At 44.3% G+C, this 21,598-nt stretch overlaps 1 protein-coding gene across 1 annotated transcript; it reads right to left on the bottom strand.

The window, feature by feature from the left end:
- Positions 1-1,783: 1,783 nt before the first annotated feature.
- On the bottom strand, positions 1,784-21,256 carry LOC127047421 (kyphoscoliosis peptidase-like). The gene is made up of 6 exons (XM_050945527.1): positions 20,494-21,256; positions 17,459-17,576; positions 17,094-17,211; positions 16,433-16,624; positions 12,539-12,729; positions 1,784-3,099 (listed from the first exon to the last, which is right to left on the bottom strand). Exons 1-6 carry the CDS (start codon positions 21,112-21,114, stop codon positions 1,784-1,786), a joined length of 2,556 nt encoding a protein of 851 aa, XP_050801484.1. The 5' UTR covers positions 21,115-21,256.
- Positions 21,257-21,598: the final 342 nt, after the last annotated feature.

Genomic DNA, 21,598 nt, shown 5'->3' with positions numbered 1-21,598 from the left:
GGGAAATATTGGCCCTAATCCACAGCTGGTATAAAGTGACACCATTCTCGTTCTGTCCTTGCAAGCCCACCGAACTGAGAGTCAGTGGGATTGTGTGTAAGTGTGAGCAGCATCTGTGTAATGAATGCCCATGTGCATCTTGGGAGACGTACTTTTTGGACAGATACTTGTCATCACAGCCACACCACCTTCCTTGCCAGGTGCTCTGTGCTTCTAGCCTGTTGGCAACGTGTAGGCTGCCCAGGCAGATCCATCTCTGTTCACAATTATCCTTATATCATGTTCCTTGGCAGGGTTTTATCCCTATTATTACAGTACTTTTGTGCTTTCCCAATTAGTTCTTCAGCTCCTGTAAAATGGGATCTTTGGCCTTCACCCATGTACCAGCTCAGGTGTTTGATTATTTTCCATGCCCTGGAAAAGCCGGCTGAAGTTGAGTAAAAGCCATTTTTATCCAACTTCTTCAGTAAGTCAAACAGAATACACTGCCTCTGAATAACAGTGGACAGTGCCTCCTGTCTGTTTCTTTAAAAGCATCCCGAAATAACTCTAGAACTCATGCAAAGGTGTATTGCCGCCAGATTTCCATTTAAAACATCAGTGCAGAGTGGGTGTGGAGATGGTTTCAGTGGATGTTGTACAGAGACCCACTGCAGCGCTCTTGCCCTCTCTAGTCCCCCAGCAATAACAGCAGCTTCTAAAAGAGGGTCATTTCCTATGTTCCAAACAAGGTGGAAATGCCTTGCTAAACTCTGTTTTAAAGATTCCTTCTGGAGGTGCAGCTGGATATAGTTGCCAGCTCTTCCTATCCAAAATTGTCACATAATATTGTTGTGCAACATTACATTGTCTAGCACCACCCCAGAGGTGGCTGCATTTTGGTGGTTGGTGATGTAATTACTCTGTATCCATGTGCTTATAAAGGATACACGTGTTCTGGAAGAATATGAGACTAGTAGAATCCATTCTGTTATATGTAGCAAGCTGCCGGTGCAGTGTTCTTAGCTCTGCTACGAGGGTGTCCGTTAGCATATGTCAGATTATAATTGCTTCTCTGACCAGGCTGTTTGTTTATTTATATGATGTATCTAGGCCAAGGAACTGCTTTCCTGATTGCTGTACCGCCTCCCAGCTCTCATTCCAGATCCTCAGCACACACACATGTACAGAACACTTACACGTCATGCTGGCTAGTGAAGGACTGGTAGACTCTATCCTTCAGATCCTGGAAGAAATTTTAAAGCAGCAGTTAAAAAATGACAAACATTCTCCCTTGATAGTATAGACCCCATCAGGAAATGATTAACTTCCTTTATACATATTTATGTTTAAAAATATTGCTACCACCTGATGCTTTTGGGTCCAGGTTTTGTTGTAGTTTGTTGTTTGTTTTTGTTTTGCTCTTAAGAGGAAGAAAACCCTGTTAATTCCCAAGATCTTGAAGAAATGTCAAATAAAACATGCTGAACAATTATTCAATCTGGTAATAAGCAGTAAAACAATCTTCCTGGAGAGGCATCAAACAAAGGTTTCCCCCGACACATGTAGACTATTAAGAGTCTTCAGTGTTCTGGTTCTAATTAAATTGCTGCATCATCTCTAAGCATCTAAGGATATCTTGTGGGAAGTGATGTGCAATGTACAATTCTGCAAATCCACCTGATGTGCAGGTATTTTGGACTTATTTCTGTATCTCTTATCAGAGCCCCTCAATTTTGAGAGCTGCTTGCTTGCTTCCATCACTCTCCTGATCATTTCCAGCTTCCCTGTATCTCTGGATCATTTACCCTGAAGACCCCTCTGAACTGGGGGAGCTGCCTTCCACGTCGAACAACAGGATGACATCCATGCTGGTGGAATGCTGATTGAACTTCACTGCCAGCTTGAGCATAGTCCCGGCGAGCCCGGTGTACACCTCCCCCTCCCAGATCTTGCTGCGAGTTGGCTGCAGTTCAGTCCTGGATTGCCCGACCACGAGAGCTCTGTAGGCTTTTGGCAACTTGACTCTGAACCTGATCCAGCTTCGCTCCTGGAGCACTCCTGTCCTGGGCTGTAGCAGGATGCAGCCTCTCCTCCATGTGCTGTACACTCGGGGGAACGGAAGCCACCGTGGCTCAGAAAAGCAGCGGACAACGTAGTCGCAGACGTGAGCAAAGTCCTTGTGGTCCTGGTTCCTGCTGAAGATCCCTACTTTGTAGAGGCCTGATTCAGGAAGCAGGATACAGATGCTGACTTTGTTTCCCAGATGGGTGAGCAGGACATATCTCTCCATGGGGTACTTGGTGTTGGTGACTTTGTCCTTACTCAGGATGGCGGCCACTTCGGTGTCCGCCCGGGTGTGGAACGTGATGTTGCACTTACCCTGGTTGGTGTTGATGATGGGGGCAGGGTGGCTGGGGTTAGAAAAGCCCCTACAGCCGGTGCTGATCCCTGTCCCACAGTGCATGCTGAGGCCAGAGGGGAAGAGCTCGTTCTGGTTGATGGGACCAGAGCAACGAATGAGGAAGTTGGCTGCGTTTTTGAACAGGTCACCTCCTAAATCTTTCACAAACACCGAGAGCCTGTAGTAACCTAGAAAAGGACACAGCACGTGGCAACTCAGCTTCTCCTCCTCTGCTTGAGAGGCCAGGCACTTCGTGCTCAGGGAGGTGTCTAGATCTTTATTCACCAGCTGGTATGTGGCCAGCAAGGGTCTAGATGTCTGTAGCGTCAATAGCAAAGTTCCTGTTTCAACAACAATCAGGTCCTCTCCGCAGTTGCACTCCTCGATCCCAAAGTCTTTCCCCTTCGGATGGAGGCCCCAGAAATGAAAAGGGTTTTCAGGCAGTTCTTTCTTATGGGACTGCAGGCACTTGATCTGATAGGAACACACCCAGCTATAGGGGTTCTGAGCGTCCGACGGGCGTGCAAAGACCATCAGCTCAAACAAGCCCTCAGTAGGGGGGAAAACTTTGAGAGTCATGCTCTTCTCAGACACCGTCAGCATCCCGTGAGTCGTGCCTAATACTTCTTGGCTAACGTCACCACAGAGCTTGGAGAGATGGTAGCTAAATTCTGCTGGATGTGTACTCCTCAGAGACACCGTTGTTTCCCCGTGTTCTGTAGGAAGGGGAAGGGGTGAAACACTTAAGATCACAGTTCAGTGTGAGCATCCTAGTAAACTTAATTCTCAGCCCAAAGCCTCTCTCTTTAGTAACATCAGTAAAATCCAGGTTCGCAGACAAAATAGGAAGCAGTCTGGATATATACCACTGGACTGGGAGTCAGGAAATCTGGGTTCTACACCCAGCCCTTGCTGAGTGGCCAGAGGTGAGTCACTTCTCCTCTTAGTCCCCTGTTTCCACACCAGTTAGATGGGAGGGACGAAATCCCCTCTCCCTTGTAAAGCACTTCAAGGTCTACACATGGAAAGTGCTTTTAGCATTATTATTAGGTTGCTTTCCTGAGTGCCCATTGTTGATGAGAGCAGTTCCCTGAATTTATTAGAGTTACGTGACAAACCCCGTGTCCCATCCAGAGCATTACTTTTACAGTAGCTCTCCCACTGGTTGCAGGAATCGGAGGTGAAGATCTGACGTGCTGCTATCATAGCAGCTGGGAAGCTCAGAGAATTCAGCACAGCCCGGAGAAAATCCTACAGCAGTCAGCCAGACTGTCATCAGACAAGTCCCCCCACCTTTTTTTGGAGCGGAGGAGTCACCTTATGTAGAAAAATCCGGTGTGCTGTTGTTTGGGAGGCAGCTCTCAACTAGCTGGGGGGAAATGCAGGGGTTTCACAGACCATACCTAATGAATGACCTGCGTAAGGTTTGTTCTGATTATACAGCTTAGAGTTCAGCTGCACAGCACAGAGGAGTTGTGCAGGCTTGTTAGATTTACACCTCTATGTTCCTTACTTTTCCTTGTCTGAGTCTTTTTTGTTTGGCTTTTTAACTTTCTTTTGACATGGATACGTGTGCATATCTTGTATTTTAAGGCAGACGCAGAATATCTTTTGAAAGAAAACGTTATTAATGCGAGAAAGATCTTCAGGAGGATGGATTGTGTGTGTGTGTTTGTGTTTGTACAGCACCTCGCACCATGGAATACTGGTCCATGCTGGGGCTCCAAGGCACTACTGCAATACAAACATACAATTATAGCTACCCAGGCAGCTGGGATATCTGTGAGGTGCTTGAAACATCTTGGATACTTTCCTTGAACACAGGAACAGGGTTAAGCGGCAAAGTTGTGTGTGAATGTTCCTTTTGGTTGTGGGGGGGAAGGGTAGGTATAGAGTATTCCCAGCTACTGGCATTTTTAATCTTTAGGTGGATTTACATATGCCCATGGGTAGCCTCAGTTTTCTGTGGAAACACTGGGCCTGCCTGATGCACTAGACTAGACCACTAAGAACATCCTGCCTGTTGCATGATGCGATCTACTTTTCTGGTGGAGTGTCCATGTTTGGTGAAGGTGGTTTTAAGTCTGTTAAGGAGCATGAACAAATGGGTATAAACTGGACACTAGGAAGTTTAGACTTGAAATTAGACTAAGGTTTCTAACCAGTAGAGGAGGGAAGTTCTGGAACAGCCTTCCAAGGGGAGTAGTGGGGGCAAAAGACATATCTGGCTTTAAGACTAAGCTTGATAAGTTTATGGAGGGGATGGTATGGTGGGATAGCCTAATTTTGGCAATTAATTTAGCAATTGATCTTTGATTATCAGCAAGTAAGTATGCCCAATGGTCTGTGATGGGGTGTTAGATGGGGTGGGATCTGAGTTACTATAGAGAATGCTTTCATGGGTGCTGGCTGGTGAGTCTTGCCCACATGCTCAGGGTTTAGCTGATTGCCATATTTGGGGTCGGAAAGGAATCTTCCTCCAGGGCAGATTGGCAGAGGCTCTGGAGGTTTTTCACCTTCCTCTGCAGCGTGGGGTACGGGTCACTTGCTGGAGGATTCTCTGCAGCTTGAGGTCTTCAAACCACAATTTGATGACTTCAATAACTCAGACATAGGTTAGGGGTTTGTTATTGAAGTGGATGGATGAGATTCTGTGGCTTGCATTGTGCAGAAGGTCAGACTAGATGATCATAATGGTCCCTTCTGACCTTAAAGTCTGAGTCTGAGTCTATGTTCTGTGGTGTCTAAGGGCCTGGCTGTAGATAACAGATTTCTCGGTGTGTTTGGGGTGGTTACTGGATCCGAGAAGTAGATTGGATCATGCAATAGGCCACCCAATATCCAGAGTGAAACTTTTTTCAGTACAAGAAAAAAAAACCCAACCGTACACCCCTAGTTGTTACTTATCACCTCCAACTGGAACACACATGGTGGTGTATGATGAAACAATTATAAGCAATACTCAATGGGGACCACATCCTGAAAGAACTCTTTCCCATTCCCTCTCTTCCAGTCTTCAAACAACCCCCCAATCTCACCAAACTCATCATCAGAAGCAAGCTCCCCACAGACTAGAATGCACCAATTCAAAATAGCACCAGACCCTGCCAGAACTATGGATGCAAAACCTGCAAACGTATCTCCACTGCTATGATGATGAATGCCACCCCACAACAACACATCTGTCAAGACCCCTGGATCCTACACATGTTTATCACAACAACGGTGTACCTTATCCAGTGCAGTAAATGCCACAATAACAACTGTGTGGGTGAAACTGGTCAATCATTGTGTGCTCAAATGAACTCTCACAGAAAAATGATAAACAAAAACAAAAAAGGCCACATCACCTGTGGGCAAACACTTGCCACAAAGTGATCACTCCATATCTGACCTCTCAGTCCTCATTCTCAAAGGAAACCTGCCCAATCCTTTCAAAGGATGAGCCTGGGAATTTAAATTCATAATTTTGCTAGACATTAAAATTATCATGGGCTTTAGCGATAAATCTCGTGTCTTTATTATCACAATCAGTAACCCATTAACCGCCTTTTTTTGCTCCATGACTGCAGGGTTGTTAATGGGCCATATCACCTTGAATGGTCCCTTAGAATACATGTTAACTAGTTACGCTAAACAATCTGTTCCTCCTTATGTTTAGCTGTGACACTCTGAGTACAGTTCCCAGACCAGAAGAAGAGCTCTGTGTAAGCATGAAAGCTTGTCTTTCACCAAGAGAAGTCGGTCCAATAAAATATATTATCTCACCCACCTTGTCTCTCTAATATCTTAGGCCCAACATGGCTACAACAGCACTCCTTTCTAGCCGGTCATTTCCCATTCTGTATTTGTTCTGTTGATTATTCCTTCCTTAGTGTAATGCCTTGCATTTGTGCTTATTGAATTTCATCCTATTTATTTCAGATCATTTTGCCAGTTACGATCATTGAAAGTCTTTAAACCATGACTTGAGGATTTCAATGACTCAGACACAGGTTTGTTACAGGAGTGGGTGGGTGAGATTCTGTGGCCTGCATTGTGCAGGAGGTCAGACTAAATGATCATAATGGTCCCTTCTGACCTTAACATCTATGAGTCTATGATTATATAATTCCCTGAGTTGTCCTTATTCTCTTTTTATGGGCTGGCACTCTGTTTGCCCTTTCCCAGTCCTCTGGGATTTCTCCCATCCTCCATGAGTTCTTAAAACTAATAGCTCAGAGATCTCTTCAGAGCATTTCTTAACTATTCTAAAATGTATTTTGTCAGACCCAGCTGACTTCAAGATATCTAACTTGTCTAAGTAATTCCTAGCATGTTCTTTCTCTAATTCAAACTCAGAGCTTACTCCATTTACATTGATGTAAGTTATCTGATCGTGGCTAACCTTTTTGGTGAAAACTAAAACAATTAAAGCATTTAACACTTTGGCCATGGCTGTAGGATAAGAGGATCCATTTTCTGGGTTTGGAAGTGTGGGATGATGGGGTCCAGATGTCCCTGATGCTTAGAAGTTTGCGGGTTCCATAAGTTAATTCAAGCTGCAATCATTTGAATTTGCTGACATAACATACTTCTCAGAGTCCTTCCAGCAACTGGCAAGTCACTTCACTCCATCAGCAGTTATTTACCCCTGTGCAGTTAAACACTAACATCCTGGTTTAATCGCATTTTGCACCCCCTTCTCTGCATAGGTGTAAATTATGAGACAAGATGAAAGGCTGTAGAGAATCAAGGCTATAAAGTCCTTTAACTCCTGAAGGCTACCAAAGTGCTATACAGCCAGGTGCTGAAACACATGCTTGTGTTCCATTGGTCTCAAAGGGATTTAAGCATGTGAATAAAGTTAAGCAGATGCTGCAGTGCTTTGCTGAATGTGGTCCCGGGTATACAAAGATTATTCAACCCACTGTTAAATACAGCTGCCATCAGAATTTACTACAGCTTTTAAGTTAGTGAAACATAAGTAAGAAATTGTTGATGTTCAAAGCATTCAAACAATATAAATATAACATAGTGTTGGAGATCTGTCCTTGATTCAGAAGCTTTTCATATGAAAGGAAGCTTTTTGTTATCAAGATAATTAATGGAAATTTTTAGTGCAAATCCTGAGTTCTGGTATTTGTCACAACTACTCAACATACATGTGAAAAGTGTGAAGTGGCTGGCTTTTGTTTTTTGTTTTTTTGCCTTGATTTGTTAAAGTTGTGACTTGGCTCATGCAGTAAGTACAAACAATAATCCTCTGGCAAGTCTCCATCGGAGACCTTACTGATGACAGAATTTATTAACTGCAGTTTTGCTTGTTATTAAATTTGGCCAGCGTCAGTTTCCTAAGCTGCTGCCCTGGCTGGCTGAATCATATTAGGATCTTTAAACAGACAAAAAGAAAAGAACATTGTATTCAACTAAGCCAAAGATGGTGAGAGATAGAGAACAACACATTCTGCTTTGGGAGGGAAACTCTAAAAGATAATTAAAGGATACATTTGAACATATCTGGGGAATACTGAATTTATTCCATTGGTGTTCGGAAGATTCCTTTATATAGGAGAAGGCAAGTGAAACCACAGATGAGTTCCAATGCGGTTTCTGCATATATGTAGTTTAACTCCCTATCCTACCATAGGAGGGGGGAATTCTTTTGATAGGCCAGAGCCTAGGAACAAGCCTAGACCACTGCCCGCAGCTGGAATACCAGTTGTTATACTCATTGCTGAAAGCAGTTAGGCCATTTGTGTAACTTTAGCAAAACTAACACAGAGAGAGGGAAGTGAGTGACCATGAGATGTAAACATGATCCTGTACCCTCCTGACTCGAGCTTTTTGCTGAAGAATACAGTAGTGCAAGATAGAAAGTCAGCCAACAGTAACTATTGCTATGTGAAATACAGCTGATTAACTGACGGAAAATTCTCTGCCTGGCAGGCTGGAAAACTCCACACTTAACTTAGTTTCTGCTCAGCAGTTTTTCTGATGACTAACCTATGTAATACTAGCAATTGGGGTATTAACGGAGGAAGAGAACCGAGGTTGGTGGACACATGAACACTTGGAAAACCTTGGCCGTTTCTTGGACACCTCTCAAGTTTCCCTGCAGACGGAAAGCTGACCATTGGAAGTCTACAGACATCCACCTGAGACCTCCTCAAATCCTTGGGGTTAATGCGGGGTGCTCTACTAACCTGTTGCGACGTGTGTAAGTGCTGGAGACTAAATAAAGCAGAAGCTTTGAGTGAATGCACTTTTGTTTGCCTGCTTGCATCAACTATCGGCCAGACGGGCCATGTCCCAATTGATTTATTTCCTGCCACCACCTCACAAATAAGGTTGCCAGCGCTCCCGGATTGGCCGTGAGTCTCTCAGACTAGGGCTTGATCTCCCGGAGGCTACTGAAGCCAATCCGGGAGATTTTAGGCCCCTAAAAGTGAGGTGGCATAGCAGGGCTAAGGCAGGCTCTCTACCTGCCCTGGCTCTGTGCCACTCCTGGAAGAAGTGACATGTCTGGCAGCAGCTCCTAGGAGGAGGCACAGCCAGAGGGGCTCTGTGTGCTGCCCCGCCCTAGGCGCTGACTCCACAGCTCTCACTGGCTGGGAACGGGGAACCGTGGTCAATGGGAGCTGCAGGGGCGGTGCTTGCAGGCAGGGGCAAGGTGAAGAGCCACCTGACCACCCGTGAGCCGAGGAGCTGCTACCGGACATGCTGCTGCTTCCAGGAGCTGCCTGAGATAAGCACCGCTCGGCCGGAGCCTACACCCCTCCCACCCCCCAACCCCCTGCCACAGCCCTGAGCCGCCTCCTGCACCCCAACCCCCGTCCCAACCCTAAGCCCGCTCCCGCACCCAAACTCATTCCTGGAGCCCACACCCCAACCCTCCTGCCCCAGGTCAGAACCCTCTCCCACATCCAAATTCCCTCCCGGAGCCCATACCCCGAGCCATCTGCCCCAACCCTGAGCCCCGTCCCACACCCAAACTCCCTCCTGGAGCCTGCACCCCAGGCTCAGCCCGGCGCCCTCTCCCATATTCTGAACCCCTTGGCTCCAACCCTTTGCCCCAACTTGGTGAAAGCGAGTGAGATTGGAGGGAGAGCGAGTGATGGAGGGAGAGGGGCTGGAGTGAGCAGGGGTGGGGTAGGGGCCAGGGCAAGCATATTTGGGTTTGTGCGATTAGACAGGTGGCAACCCTACTCACAAAGAGTAAAGTTACCAAGAGATTTGGGTTCAGCAAAACCTAGGGTAACACTACAGATATTCAGTGTGTGTGTTGCATTGCTCAGGAAAACACCCCCCATAAAATGCAGGCATGTTTTTAATTTCTCAAAATGTTGTTTAAAAAAATTCTTTCTCTGCTATTGTATCTAAGGCATCTGCCACTTAACTGACTTAGTACAGGAAAAGGTTTAATTCACAGGGCCAAATTCTGTTCTGTTACTCCTGGTGCAAAATAACACTAGGAATTAAAAGGACATGATATGTAAAGGGTGGATGCTCAGTATTTTCTGAGTGTCAAGTCCCTTCAAGGTATCTCAAGCTGGGTACCCAAATATGGAGGCAAACTAATAGTGACATGTGACAATATTGGTCATGGATGTTGAAACTAATAGGGAGAAATGGGCGGCTTTTGTAGTAGACACCTCACACGCTTTTGCACTGACATTGTTTTAGATTCTTAAGAATAAATTTTCAGACACTAACCTCCATTTTTTTATACTTATAACTTTGCACATGCATAAAATGGAGACCTCTTTAAGGTGTGCCTCACAATTTGGCTTTTAAACGTATTCATGATGCAGGGCTGGTTGCTGAGCATAATTTTAGTACTTATATTACTAGAGTTGGTCACTCACCCCATTTGTATCCTTATAAAAAACACGTTTCAAATGTTCTGATGTTTAATGGGAAAAATGTGAAATAAAAAAGAAGTTTCTACTTCAAAATGTTTTGATTTCAGCTCAAAGTTTTGAATGCTAACAGAATTTTGACATTTTTACTTTTCCTCTCTTCTCTTCCTTTTCTCTCACTGAAGCCAATAGAATGATATTTAGGAGCTCTCCTCCATCCCATCTCCCTCCCCCGCCCCGCGCGCGCACACACATTTTCATTCTTCATTTTCCACTCTAATTTTTCCAAACTTATCTAACTTTGGAGAAGTTAGAAAGCAGAAAAGGGAAAAATGAAATTCTGCCACTCTGCGACCTTTAACAATGCACTCAACTTTTGAAACTTTGCCGATTAGCAAAGTTAGCATTTAATTTTTCTAGCTTTTTAAACAATGAAGACCTTTTCAAAAGTTAGAGTGGGAAAAGGGCAGGGGATGACAAGAAAAGGAAATAGTTTTCTTTCCCTGGGGATTTTTACTTAACCTCCTTCATTCTGTTGCATTCAGTGGTGGTAAAGTTGGGAGAAAGGAAAAATCAAAAAGTTGCAATTTTCCAGTTTGAAAATATTTTTTTCAAAAACCAAACCAAACCAAACCAAACAAAATTTTCAATTTTTATATAAAATAACTGTTTCCTTTCCTTTTGTTTTGACATTTCCCCAGTGAAAACTTACAACATTTAATCAAAAACAATGTTTTCCTGTGAGAAACTTTTTCTGTGAAACTCCATTTTTCAGCAGGAAAATGTTTTAGTAGAGAAATTTTGACTAGCTCTGTAAATTATATGCCGCATGGTGAAATACCTGGGAGAGTTTTGTAACCATGCTTTTCTTCCTGACTTTATATAAACCTTAACTAGAGTTAACTTGGTAGTCCACTGTACACATCGATTTGTATTAACACAAGGACATCTTCAAAGTGTCTCAGAAAGCTGGATTCTGCTTATTCCTATGAATGCTAGGCCTGGTTGCATGGTAATGAATTACTTAACATGAGTAGAGGTGGCAGAATTGAACTGAACCCAACTGTTAGTCAGATGAGTTAGCGCATGTTTATGAAATTATGTAATTATGTAAATGCTTACAATGAAAAGAATGGATAACTCATGCTTGGGTTCTGTATGCATACGTATAATACATATCTATGCATAGGTTAATTTTGTATTTGAACAATACATCACTCAAGTAGGGAAGGGAGCCTGTCTGGTGGTTTGAGCAGGAGACTGAAATGCAAAAATTCTGGGTTCTGGTCCCATCTTTGCCACTGACTGGCTGTTTGGCCTTGGCCAAACACTTATGGGGAGTTGTAACAAATGCTTACCCCACAGGGATGTTGTGGGGCTTCATTACTTGTAAAGTGCTGTGGGGGCCAGGGGGAGGAGGGCTATATCTTCCATCTTTGATTCAACACTATCAGCAAAGCCCAGACCTCCTGAAATATGGCGTGACTTGGATTTCTGGGTAAATGACTCCTCTTGATCAAAAGCTTTACGCTGTGTTTTGTTAGCAATCCACTGATTCTTCAGAACAGTTTCTTAAGCCCTGTAGTAATTTCTAAGATTACTTTTCCCTAGAAGCCTTCCCTGCTGATAAACTAAATGGCAGAAAAACCTGACTGACTGCCAAGGACGATGGCCATTGGAAAAGCTAACTAGCTACACAAAGGATTCTCAGGCAGGTAAAGGTCATATTGTATCTGACCCAGAAAGCTATAAAACTACCACTGATTGGGCAAAAACCCTTCTTCCTCTAGAAATAGGACAGGAATGTTTCAGTCATGCTTTATATTGTAATCTCGCTGCACCAGCAATGTTAGAAGAAAGAAAACTCCTGTCCCACTTTTTTGTTACGCTGCTGCCTATAGCAGAGTGCTTTGTGAACACTGAAATGATGTTTCAGAGATCTCACAGCTATCTACAAACAGTTAAGTAGAATGTATTTGTACTGTGAGATAGGGAAGTAGTATTGTACCTACTTTAGAGATGGGGAAACTGAGGCACAGAAGGGCTTAAATGACATGCCCAGGTTAAGTACAGTTCAGGAATCTTCACTCCAAGTTCTCCAGTCACTGTACCTCACAATGCTTCTGATTCAGAAAACACTTAAGCGCTTGCTTAAGACTCATTGGCTTCAGTGTGACGTATGCATGTGCTTAAAGTTAAGGACAAGCTTGGGCCCCGTTCCTGAATTGGGGCCGCTATCTGCAAAAAGCTATCACCTTATAATCAGGATCCAGGAGTCAATGGCTGTAAATGGAGGTCCTTGCTTTGCATTTACCTGTTTTGAGAAGGGAGCGATTTGGAGAGAGAAGGGACAGCTGCAGTTTGAAAAACTCCGACGTTTTAAAAACTCTCTGTTCAAAGTCTTCCAGCGAGACATGCGGCTGCACAAGCTGCCATTCTGGCTCATCAGGCCAGTGGGTCTCAATGAAATCCTCAGGGTCGGGTAGAAAGAAGAAGTCATCGTACCTGCAAGAAAGAAGAAGTCATCAAACCAGGCCACAACATGAGGACACTGCAAGCATTCATATCCCAGACCTCTCCTTCAGCACTGAAGTCCGAGGATACAGCACTATGGACTTGAGCAGAGTTGGATCTGCTTAAACAAGGGGTGAATGCAGCCTCAGGTTTAGCGCACAGACATGTAATGTCATTTGGAACGTGTGCAGGATCATGCTGCTTCCTGGGCTTAAATTCAGAATCCAGGGCTTTGGCCTTTCATCTCTTCATCATTCTGAACCCATTTCTTCCAGAAGCTCTCTCCAGAGGCCCCACTAGAATTTGAGACCTTTGGCCTCAGCTGCAGATTGCCTTTCACACCCATCTGGTATGTTAACTCTGAAAAATCTTTGCAGGTCTAATAAAATCTTTATTTTACCTTGGCTAAGTATAATACCATGGAATCATCCATGTGAGAGTCACCTGTGGGCTCATGAAGTCATCTCATTCAGTTCCCTGGGACAGTACAGTAGGGACTGGGCGGGTGGGGGCTATGATATTTTCTTCCATAGTCTATAAGATCTCACTGTCTGGAACATTTTTCCCTTACCTCCTTGAACTACCCTAAACAATTCCTCTCCGTTTAGGGTTTTATCACCCTTCGAGTATTGAAGCAGCTATCTTAATCCTCCTGCTTAATTGAAAAGAAAAAACAACTCGACTGAATGCATTCAACCAGCAAATTGGACCGAAAATCAAACACAATAAAACAGATATCATGATCTTTAATATTGCCTCACCATCACCAGTACAGATAGAGTACTGGTGCACTCCAACGTAGCCAGGATGGTGGGACAAGCCAAGACATCTGGAACAAAATCAGTAAAGCCAGGAACACCTTCAAGAGCTTAAATACAGTCTGGAAATCATCAAAAACAACACCAAAACCAAACTCAAGATTTATCAGAGCTGCGTACTTTCAACATTACTTGATAGTACAGAATGCTGGGGAATGAGAGAGTATGACATTTCCAAACTGTCTTCATTCCATATAACCTGCCTCAGAAAAACCCTCCGTATCTTTTGGCCCAGAACAATCTCAAACCAAGATCTATTGACACAGCGCAGCCGAGGGGATCCAAGCACTGTAACTGCCAGGAAGTGCTGGAGATGGATCGGTCATGTGCTTCGGATGGAAACTGGTTCCATCACCAGAGTAGTAACAAGATGGACACCTGAAGGCAAGGGAAAACGAGGCTGCTCAAAAACAACATGGCAAAGAGCTGTGGAAGCCGAGCTGAAAAACCTGAGGCACAACTGGGGAACCATTGAAAGATTGCCAGAAACAGGCAGGAGTGGAGGAACATCACTGCCTAAACGCCAGAGGCATAATAGGAACATGATGATGATGAATTGTTGTCACTCAACCACGCTCTGTGTGTTTTTGTTCCATTTAATTTTTCCTCAACAAACCAGTTCTTCTGGTCATTTGTGTTGAGTCATTTGTGTTGCTGCTCTCCCAACACAAGTTTTGTCTGTATCTTTCTAGTACTAAGAATATGGGATTGGAAGGGACCTCCTGGGCCACTGAGTCCAGTTCCCTCCTATGCAGGCAACCCCTTCACATGATCTCATTCATAAATTTACCATGCTCCATCTTAAACCACTTAGATTTCTTGCTCACATTCCTCCTATTGGGGGGTTGCTCCAGAACCTCACTCTTCTGATGGTTAGAAACCTTCTTCTGACTTGCAGCCTAAATTTTTTCATGGATAATTATACCCATATTGAGAAGCCTAGTGCTGAAAGCAATATGCATAGATCCCAAGCCAGAAGAGACCATTTATGGTCATCCATTCTGACCTCCTGCACAATACAGGGCATTGAATTTTATCCAGTGATACCTACAACAAGCCCCACTACTTATGGTTGAGCTTGATCAGCTATTTTAGTAAGACATCTCATCTTGGTTATAAGTCATTCCAATGGTTGATCGTCCTCGCTGTTAAAAATGTGCCCCTGATTTCTGGTTTGAATTTGGAAGTTGAAGCTGGATGGCCATTGGATCTGGTTATGCTTTGGTAGAAGGAGAAGCAGATAAACAATAACACTCATGCCTCAGCCACCTTGACTCATTCTACTGTGACTTGAGAGTCACAGCAGTAGATTGGGAATCAGTATTAAAGAGCAAAGTGGGCTTAGCGCTCAGGTTAGGGTCTGATCCTGTGATTTGCTGAGGGCCCTCTACTTCCATTGACTTCAACATGAGCTGAGGGCACTCATCACTATACAGAATAGGTTCATCAGGACTTAACTAACTGGACCAATGCCTGCTGCTTTCAGTGAGCTTTGAACTAGACCCAGAGGAAGCAGTTATTTGCCTGTTCCCCCACACAATAGCTGTCTATTCCATTCTTTCCCTCTCCACTCTTCAAAAACAAGCTGATACTTTTAAAAAGTTGTTCCAAGTAAAAGAATTGCCAATTAGTAATGGCACAATGCCTTCATTATGTAGCATTAGAGTAAAAAAAGTCAAGTTTCTAACATCTAATGGAATGTTGTTATAAAATTTGATAAATAATTTTGACTCAATCATTATTTACTTAGTCAGAATGGGCTGAGAAACCTCCAGTAATTCTGTCTAGACCCTCATAATAATAAAATGGCTGTGGAACCAGAGATTAATTACTTAAATGCTGACACATTTTTAATCAAAAACTAATGGTGGGAGAAAAGATGGTATTTGACTATTCTTTAAAAATCTGTATTTACAAAACACATGACTTTTAAAACTGCATTTTCAATAAAAACATGCATTTTGGTGCTAACTCTTCAGATTTTCACCTGTCAGATGCTCAATATTGTGTTTCAAAATGTGGTGTGTGTGTGTGTGTGTATATATATATAATATATATATTCACACACACACACACACACACACACACACAATATGCATGCTCCCACCTCTGGCTTGATCCAAATCTCATTGAAGTCAATGCGGCAACTCCCTTTGATTTCAATAGGCCTTGGATCAAATCTCTAAGTATTTAGGTCCATGAGGCACTCTAACCATGGGGTGCAAATCCATGCATGCAACATCTGTTTTAGGAGAGCTATTTGTGGGTGGAAGGAGGAAACTGGGTTCATCTACTTTAGCGGCTTAGAGATGGATTCCAAAATGAATCCACATCTATATGCCATCCCAGACTGTCCCCATTTAGGGTTTGATTCTCCTTCCGTTCAGATCAGTTGCAAAATGTCCATTGTTTGGAATGCCATGGTATCTAGTTCATGATTCTCTTTGCAGAATGGTGTGGGAAGTTATGTGGGCAAGGTGAGGCAGGGATAGCATCCAGAAAAACTGATTCCCAATTTCCTGCTGTAACCCATAGATCGCCATAGAATGGGCCTGGGTGGCTGCTGAATTGGAGTTACTGATTTACATTTATTAAAGTGTCTCTCCAATGTTCTAGGCCATGGGGTCTCAACCATGGGGGCCTGGTGATCCTGGGGGGTGGGGTCTGTGTTCAGGTTTCAGGGATTTGCAGTTATCAGCTCTTTCTTGAGGACTAGATGAGAAGGAGGGTGAGGACCCTGGACCTTTTTTCTGTTGTAGCATGGAGTCACAGTACAGAGAGACTGAGAACGGCTAATTTAGTCACATCAGAAAAAAGTGGATTTCTTTATGTTTGGAAATGAGAAACGAGAGGTTGTGGAGGGGTCGGTGTCTCACCTGGGTATAAACAATCTCTTCTCCGCATCCACAGTGCCTGCTCCCCAGCATGCATCCAGCAGGTACCACTGCCCTTCCAGCTGAACTGCGTTCCACATGTGGTTGGATTTCTTTTGTTGGCATTTTTGCCCTTGTTGGTATCCGGTACCTCTTCCATAGCCCGACACTTCAACGCAGCTCAAACCTGCCTCCCTGTAAGGATGGAAACATTCATGGTAGGAAAACACAAATTAGGCTGGAAACCTCTCAGAGCTGGCACATAATTAACTGCTGGCCACTCAGATGACGTGATAGCTCAGACTTCTATAATCTCCTTTTCAGGATGTTTATGGTCATGTTCTTGCTCTTGAGCTCAGGGCACCTCCATTGCTTTAATAGCCCCTTAGTGGAGCTTGCTGGCTGTGAAGATCAGCAATGTCCTTCCCAATTCTTTTTTTGTTCTTTGCCTAAGTCATGGTTCATTCAGACAGAATGGCTTTTATTTTGGAATAAGAGAGTGACAGAAACAAGAAAGAACAAAAGTCAAGTCTCCAGGAGAGAGCAGGGCACCCTGTGAATGGTTGCAACGTAGCATGGAAATAAACACGTAACACATTTTGCCCAGGAGTGCCAGCCATTCTCACAGTGTTGGTGGGAAGGTAAGACCAAGGTTAATTTATACCTGCACATTTCTTGGCATAAATGGGCATAACCGGAGCACACGCCTCTTCCAGTCTGCAGGACCTGTTCTGGGGTATGGATCTTCTGAGATAACCCTAAGAAGCCATCCACATCATAGCCTAAGAGGAGGAAATGAAACCACAACCATTATCCAGAGGCGTTGGCAACTCCCCAAATGAAAGAATTGGTAAAACCTTGGACAGATCCTCAGCTGGTGTAAATTGGGGTACCACTAGCAAATTTTCTGATGAAGCAGGGGAATCAAGCCTGGGGCTCCCAAACCCTAGATTAGTTCCTAATGACCATCCTCCTCAATCTAGACAAATCACCCTGCTATGAGTCAAGCTGAATGAAAAACGTACTCACAGATATTGTGACACAGCCACAGCCATATTGCTCGCACTGTCTCCAGCTTGCTTCGGGCCTCGTCAGTAATCAGCTGAACAATGGTCTGGACTGATGGCAAAGCTGGCTTTGATTTTATCTGGCGAGGACAGGATTTTATGGGAGCAACTTGAATGTATATCACGAGATACATTAATGTCTGTCTATCTGTCATTTTGTATGGTGCTCACGGTAGGGCCAGACTCGCCTGTAGGTACTGGTCCCTTTGCATCCTCCCATGGTGTGAAAGGGTCAAAATATGGCTAGAACTTGCTGTCTGGGAATTCACACAGCAGAAGTGAGTCACCAAATGGCATGGAGCAGCCCCAAGGTTGCTCTCAACTATACTTGGGCCGGACCTGGCTAGGAACAGATCCCAGAAATGGGCACCTGCAAGCAGTTCCTAGGCAGTCCCTGCTCCTGATCATGCCTGTGGATACTGGGCTCAGCTGAGAATCTGGGCCACAGTTTCTAGGTGCTAGGTAACCAGGGCCAGTGGCTCCATTTGACCACTCTGGATTGAGTGACTGAGTTCCCTCCTCCCAACCCCCCACAAACCCTTAGTCACAGAAGAAACCCTTATGTGTGTAAATAGCCCTGCCGAGGTTAACGGTGCTGCCCCCAGCTCCCTGATTTGGCTTTGAGTTTTAAGTTCAAGGGGTCCCTGTTGGGTCTCTTGCGGAGAGAAGCTCGTTCTGGGGAGCTGTCAGCTAGGCTGGCATGTGGGGAGAGGTGGAGGCAGTTCCTGACCCCAGGGAAGACCTGTGCCATTGAACAGTTGTGATCCACACACGCAGAACGCACTGGACCCACGCACAGCTGCAATGTACTATTGTCAGCATTCACAATAATAATTCCGGAAAGGAGAAAATGACAAAGTGCACCAGATTGCAGTGCATTCCATATTATAAATAAGCAGGTGGGTGGTTTATATAACTCTGTTCCCAGGGGTGCCTTTAGTGTTTTTTTTACTGTTGCCTCCACCTTTCCCAAGCTCTGTTTTAGCATACGAGGTAATCTCCATGGTCCTGAAGCCAAGCTTGCATGGAGACAAAATTAATTGCCTCCAAATCCCAAGCGATGTTAGCCTGCAGCTGGGTATGAATGACAGATTTCTTCAGAACAGGGAGAGCAATTACTTTCAGCGCCGAGTAAATAATTGAACTTTTTCCTTCTCTCTACTTAACCTTTGGTGAGTAAGTAACAAAAGGTCGTCAATTAGACTGTTGGATCTTTGACACATTATGGGGTCTTGAGGCTAACCTGGTAGTGTTTAGTGTAGGTAATAGAGCATAATTTTAATTTGTTTGTATGCCAGTCCCTGGACCTCTTACACAGTCAAACATGTATCAATGCGCAACTGCAGTTAAACTTTAAACCTTCTAGAGCACCATTCTCTAAACCTCATGTGGTGAGCTGTGCCAGGGAGCTGGCTTGAATCTTATACCCAGTTTAGTGTTTGTTTGGCTTCTGGTTGTCTGTCCCGTGGTTGGCCTGGAAAGAGGACCCCGTAGAATGCTTCATGGTTGAGAATGAGCAGGGCTCGGGTGTATCGGGTAGAAAAGGAATTCTTTATTACAGCTGCTAGACACAGACAGACCCTGTGGTTGTCTCTGGCGCGCTCTCTCTCTTTTTTTCTCGTTCTCTCTTTCCTGGATGAGACAGACACTGACTCTCAAGCCCCAGCTACCTAAGCACAACTTTTTCCTTCCTTATTTTATCACATAGGATTTTCTTAAGCTCTGGCCCAGACTTAAGTCATGGCATGAGCTACGAAATACAGTATGAGCCTGACTACACGTCTCTAATGGAGACTCTTCTTGGCTCAGGTCAACTGGGACCAAGATTTCCAGATGTGGCTGGCTTTGGGTGCCTCACCTGACACCTTAAAAGGGACCTGGTTTTTAGAGTACTCTGTGTTTTCTGGTTTATAGGCCCTTCTAAGGTGTCTCAGGTTGGGCACCTGTTGACCTGTAACACTGACCTGATTTTAGGGTGCACAGTTAAATTATAGCCAGTGTTAATGCATATTAAATTACAGCTCTACTAATTTTACTATTTTAACACATTTTAACATGGAAAGCAAATGTAAAAAGATTTGTTAAAGGCTTTGCAAAGCATGAGGCCTAGATAGCTAGCCTGAATTGCGTGACCTAGGGTTATAAGAGTTGACAATATGCATCTTGTGATTAAACAAGTAAATGACGAAAGGGCATCTTAAGCTTGAAATAACACTTCTAGGGGATTGATTTATTTTGGTACATGTAACCACAGAGAAGACACATTCACGTATCAAAACTATTGGAAATGAAGTGACGCAAATAGCTTACGTTAGCAGTCCTACCCCTGATTACGGTCCCCCGCAATACTAAACATGGGCAGACGGCTGAGACCTAAATCAAATATTATCCTAGATGTGGGAGGGATATAAGGAAAATGTATATGAAAAAGATGGTCAGACCAACCCCTAGTTGGGACACCAGGGACAATTGAACGGCGAATACGAACAAGCTCTCTTGCGGTGATGTCCATTTGCTATTTTTTTCATCTTTGTCTCCGATGACCACCATAAAGTTGTAAATATGTGCATGGCTGTAAGTATATTGAGTTGGGGGGTGGGGTGGTGTTTATCTGTACAGATGTATGATTCAGGGGGTTATATTTATTCTCCTCTTTGTGTAATCTTCGCTTACAATTTCAATTCTACTTGTCTCTACTAACCAAAGCTCATACTTGTGCATACTTCACCAATTCAATGCAATTTATGTAGCTGCCTCAGTAAAAGAACCTGCTAGCAATAAGGGCGTTTACACACCTTGGCCTTGGCTCGTCTTTTAATTTTGCTGGAGAGGAAAGCCATTTGTTCATGCCAACAGCAGCCTCTCGCTGTGATTTTTGTCTCAACTCATAAGGCAAAAAGCAGGCTCATCATTAGCCAAAGCTTTAAAAGGCTGGTTTCTCATTAACAATATCTATCTATATAGACTTTGGAGGAAGCTTGTGCTTACAATACCTACCTGCTCGCTCACACGCAGAACATGAGCATCTATGTGGCTGAAAACCTTTGAGTCTGGGAAAAGATCTCGCCTTTTCTTTCTCTGGGTCACGCTGGACCATGCCTGCCTCTCTCCTCTCAGGCCAGCCATCCCTTCTCTGTAAACAGCTAGCGGAGAACAACCCTTCTCAGGCGGCTTATGGATGGTAGATTTCTTCAGGGTCACTTTGCTGCCATTGTCAATTTTGTTTGCCCCAAACAGGAAAGTACGCTTGATGGGGGAATCCTTGGGGGCATTGGCTATTCTCTTTGTTGCCATGGTTTCCTTCGGAGTGGTCTCCCCATTCTGCTGGCTCTCCTTGGCAACCCTTTGGTGGAGCTCCTCTGAAGCATCAGAGGGGCACCCCCGGGCCACATTGCCATTATAGAAGTCTGACATTTGACTCTTTCTAGAAGCGGCTGACATGATATCTGGGGATGGGGCCAGTTTTTCACTGTGGTTCCTACCCTGAGCTCGTCTCGCAGGGCCTTGGATGGGGTGGCAGTTGGCATTACTCGAGGAAGAGCAAATGGTGGAAACTGATTTGCTCACTTTGACACCCTGGGGTTTGGATGACTTGCCATGGTCGCAGTCCATCTTCATTTGCGCAGATGGTCCGGCGGAGTCTGTGAGGGAAAGGTAGAAACTCCTGTTCAATAGAAATATTTGCTCTGCCTCCCCTTCCTTCAGAGCCTGTGTGTTGTAAGTAGAGTGACTCTGTATCTGATGGTTTGGAGCTGCAATCCACAGCACTGTAGGTTCCCGCTGGTAACAGAAGAGCGAAGGTGTGTTAGAATCACCCATGTACATTCTATTGCAAAGCTATTTCCAGGCACAGGATATTTTTTAAGGATGTCAAACCAGGGAAATTTAGCTGGGAAGGAAGAGTCAAAGGGAAATTGATAGAGGTATTTAAGCTTGAGTGTTGTGGCTCCCGTACAGGGCTGGGATCTATTTCTAGCTCTGACAGTGTCTCCATATGAGTTTATGGGCATAATTGTGTCTGTTTCCCCTTTGTAATATTAGAATAATAATTTTGTACATCCCCCTGTGTCGGAGCTGGGGATGAGCCAAGCCAGTACTCCAT

The sequence above is a fragment of the Gopherus flavomarginatus genome, chromosome 3 (assembly GCF_025201925.1).
Source record: "Gopherus flavomarginatus isolate rGopFla2 chromosome 3, rGopFla2.mat.asm, whole genome shotgun sequence".
Taxonomy (NCBI): Eukaryota; Metazoa; Chordata; order Testudines; family Testudinidae; genus Gopherus; species Gopherus flavomarginatus.
Note: the sequence above shows the minus strand (reverse complement) of the source record. Positions and strands in the feature narration are given on the sequence as shown.

What these genes read in the sequence shown, in the direction of transcription:
- LOC127047421 (XM_050945527.1), bottom strand. Translation starts at nt 21,114, where the DNA reads ATGAAGATGGACTGCGACCATGGCAAGTCATCCAAACCCCAGGGTGTC. An exon ending in TTATGCCAAGAAATGTGCAG is followed by an intron (nt 16,625 to 17,093) that starts GTATAAATTAAC and finishes CCATCCTTACAG; the next exon opens with GGAGGCAGGTTTGAGCTGCG. An exon ending in AAGAGATTGTTTATACCCAG is followed by an intron (nt 12,730 to 16,432) that starts GTGAGACACCGA and finishes TCTTTCTTGCAG; the next exon opens with GTACGATGACTTCTTCTTTC.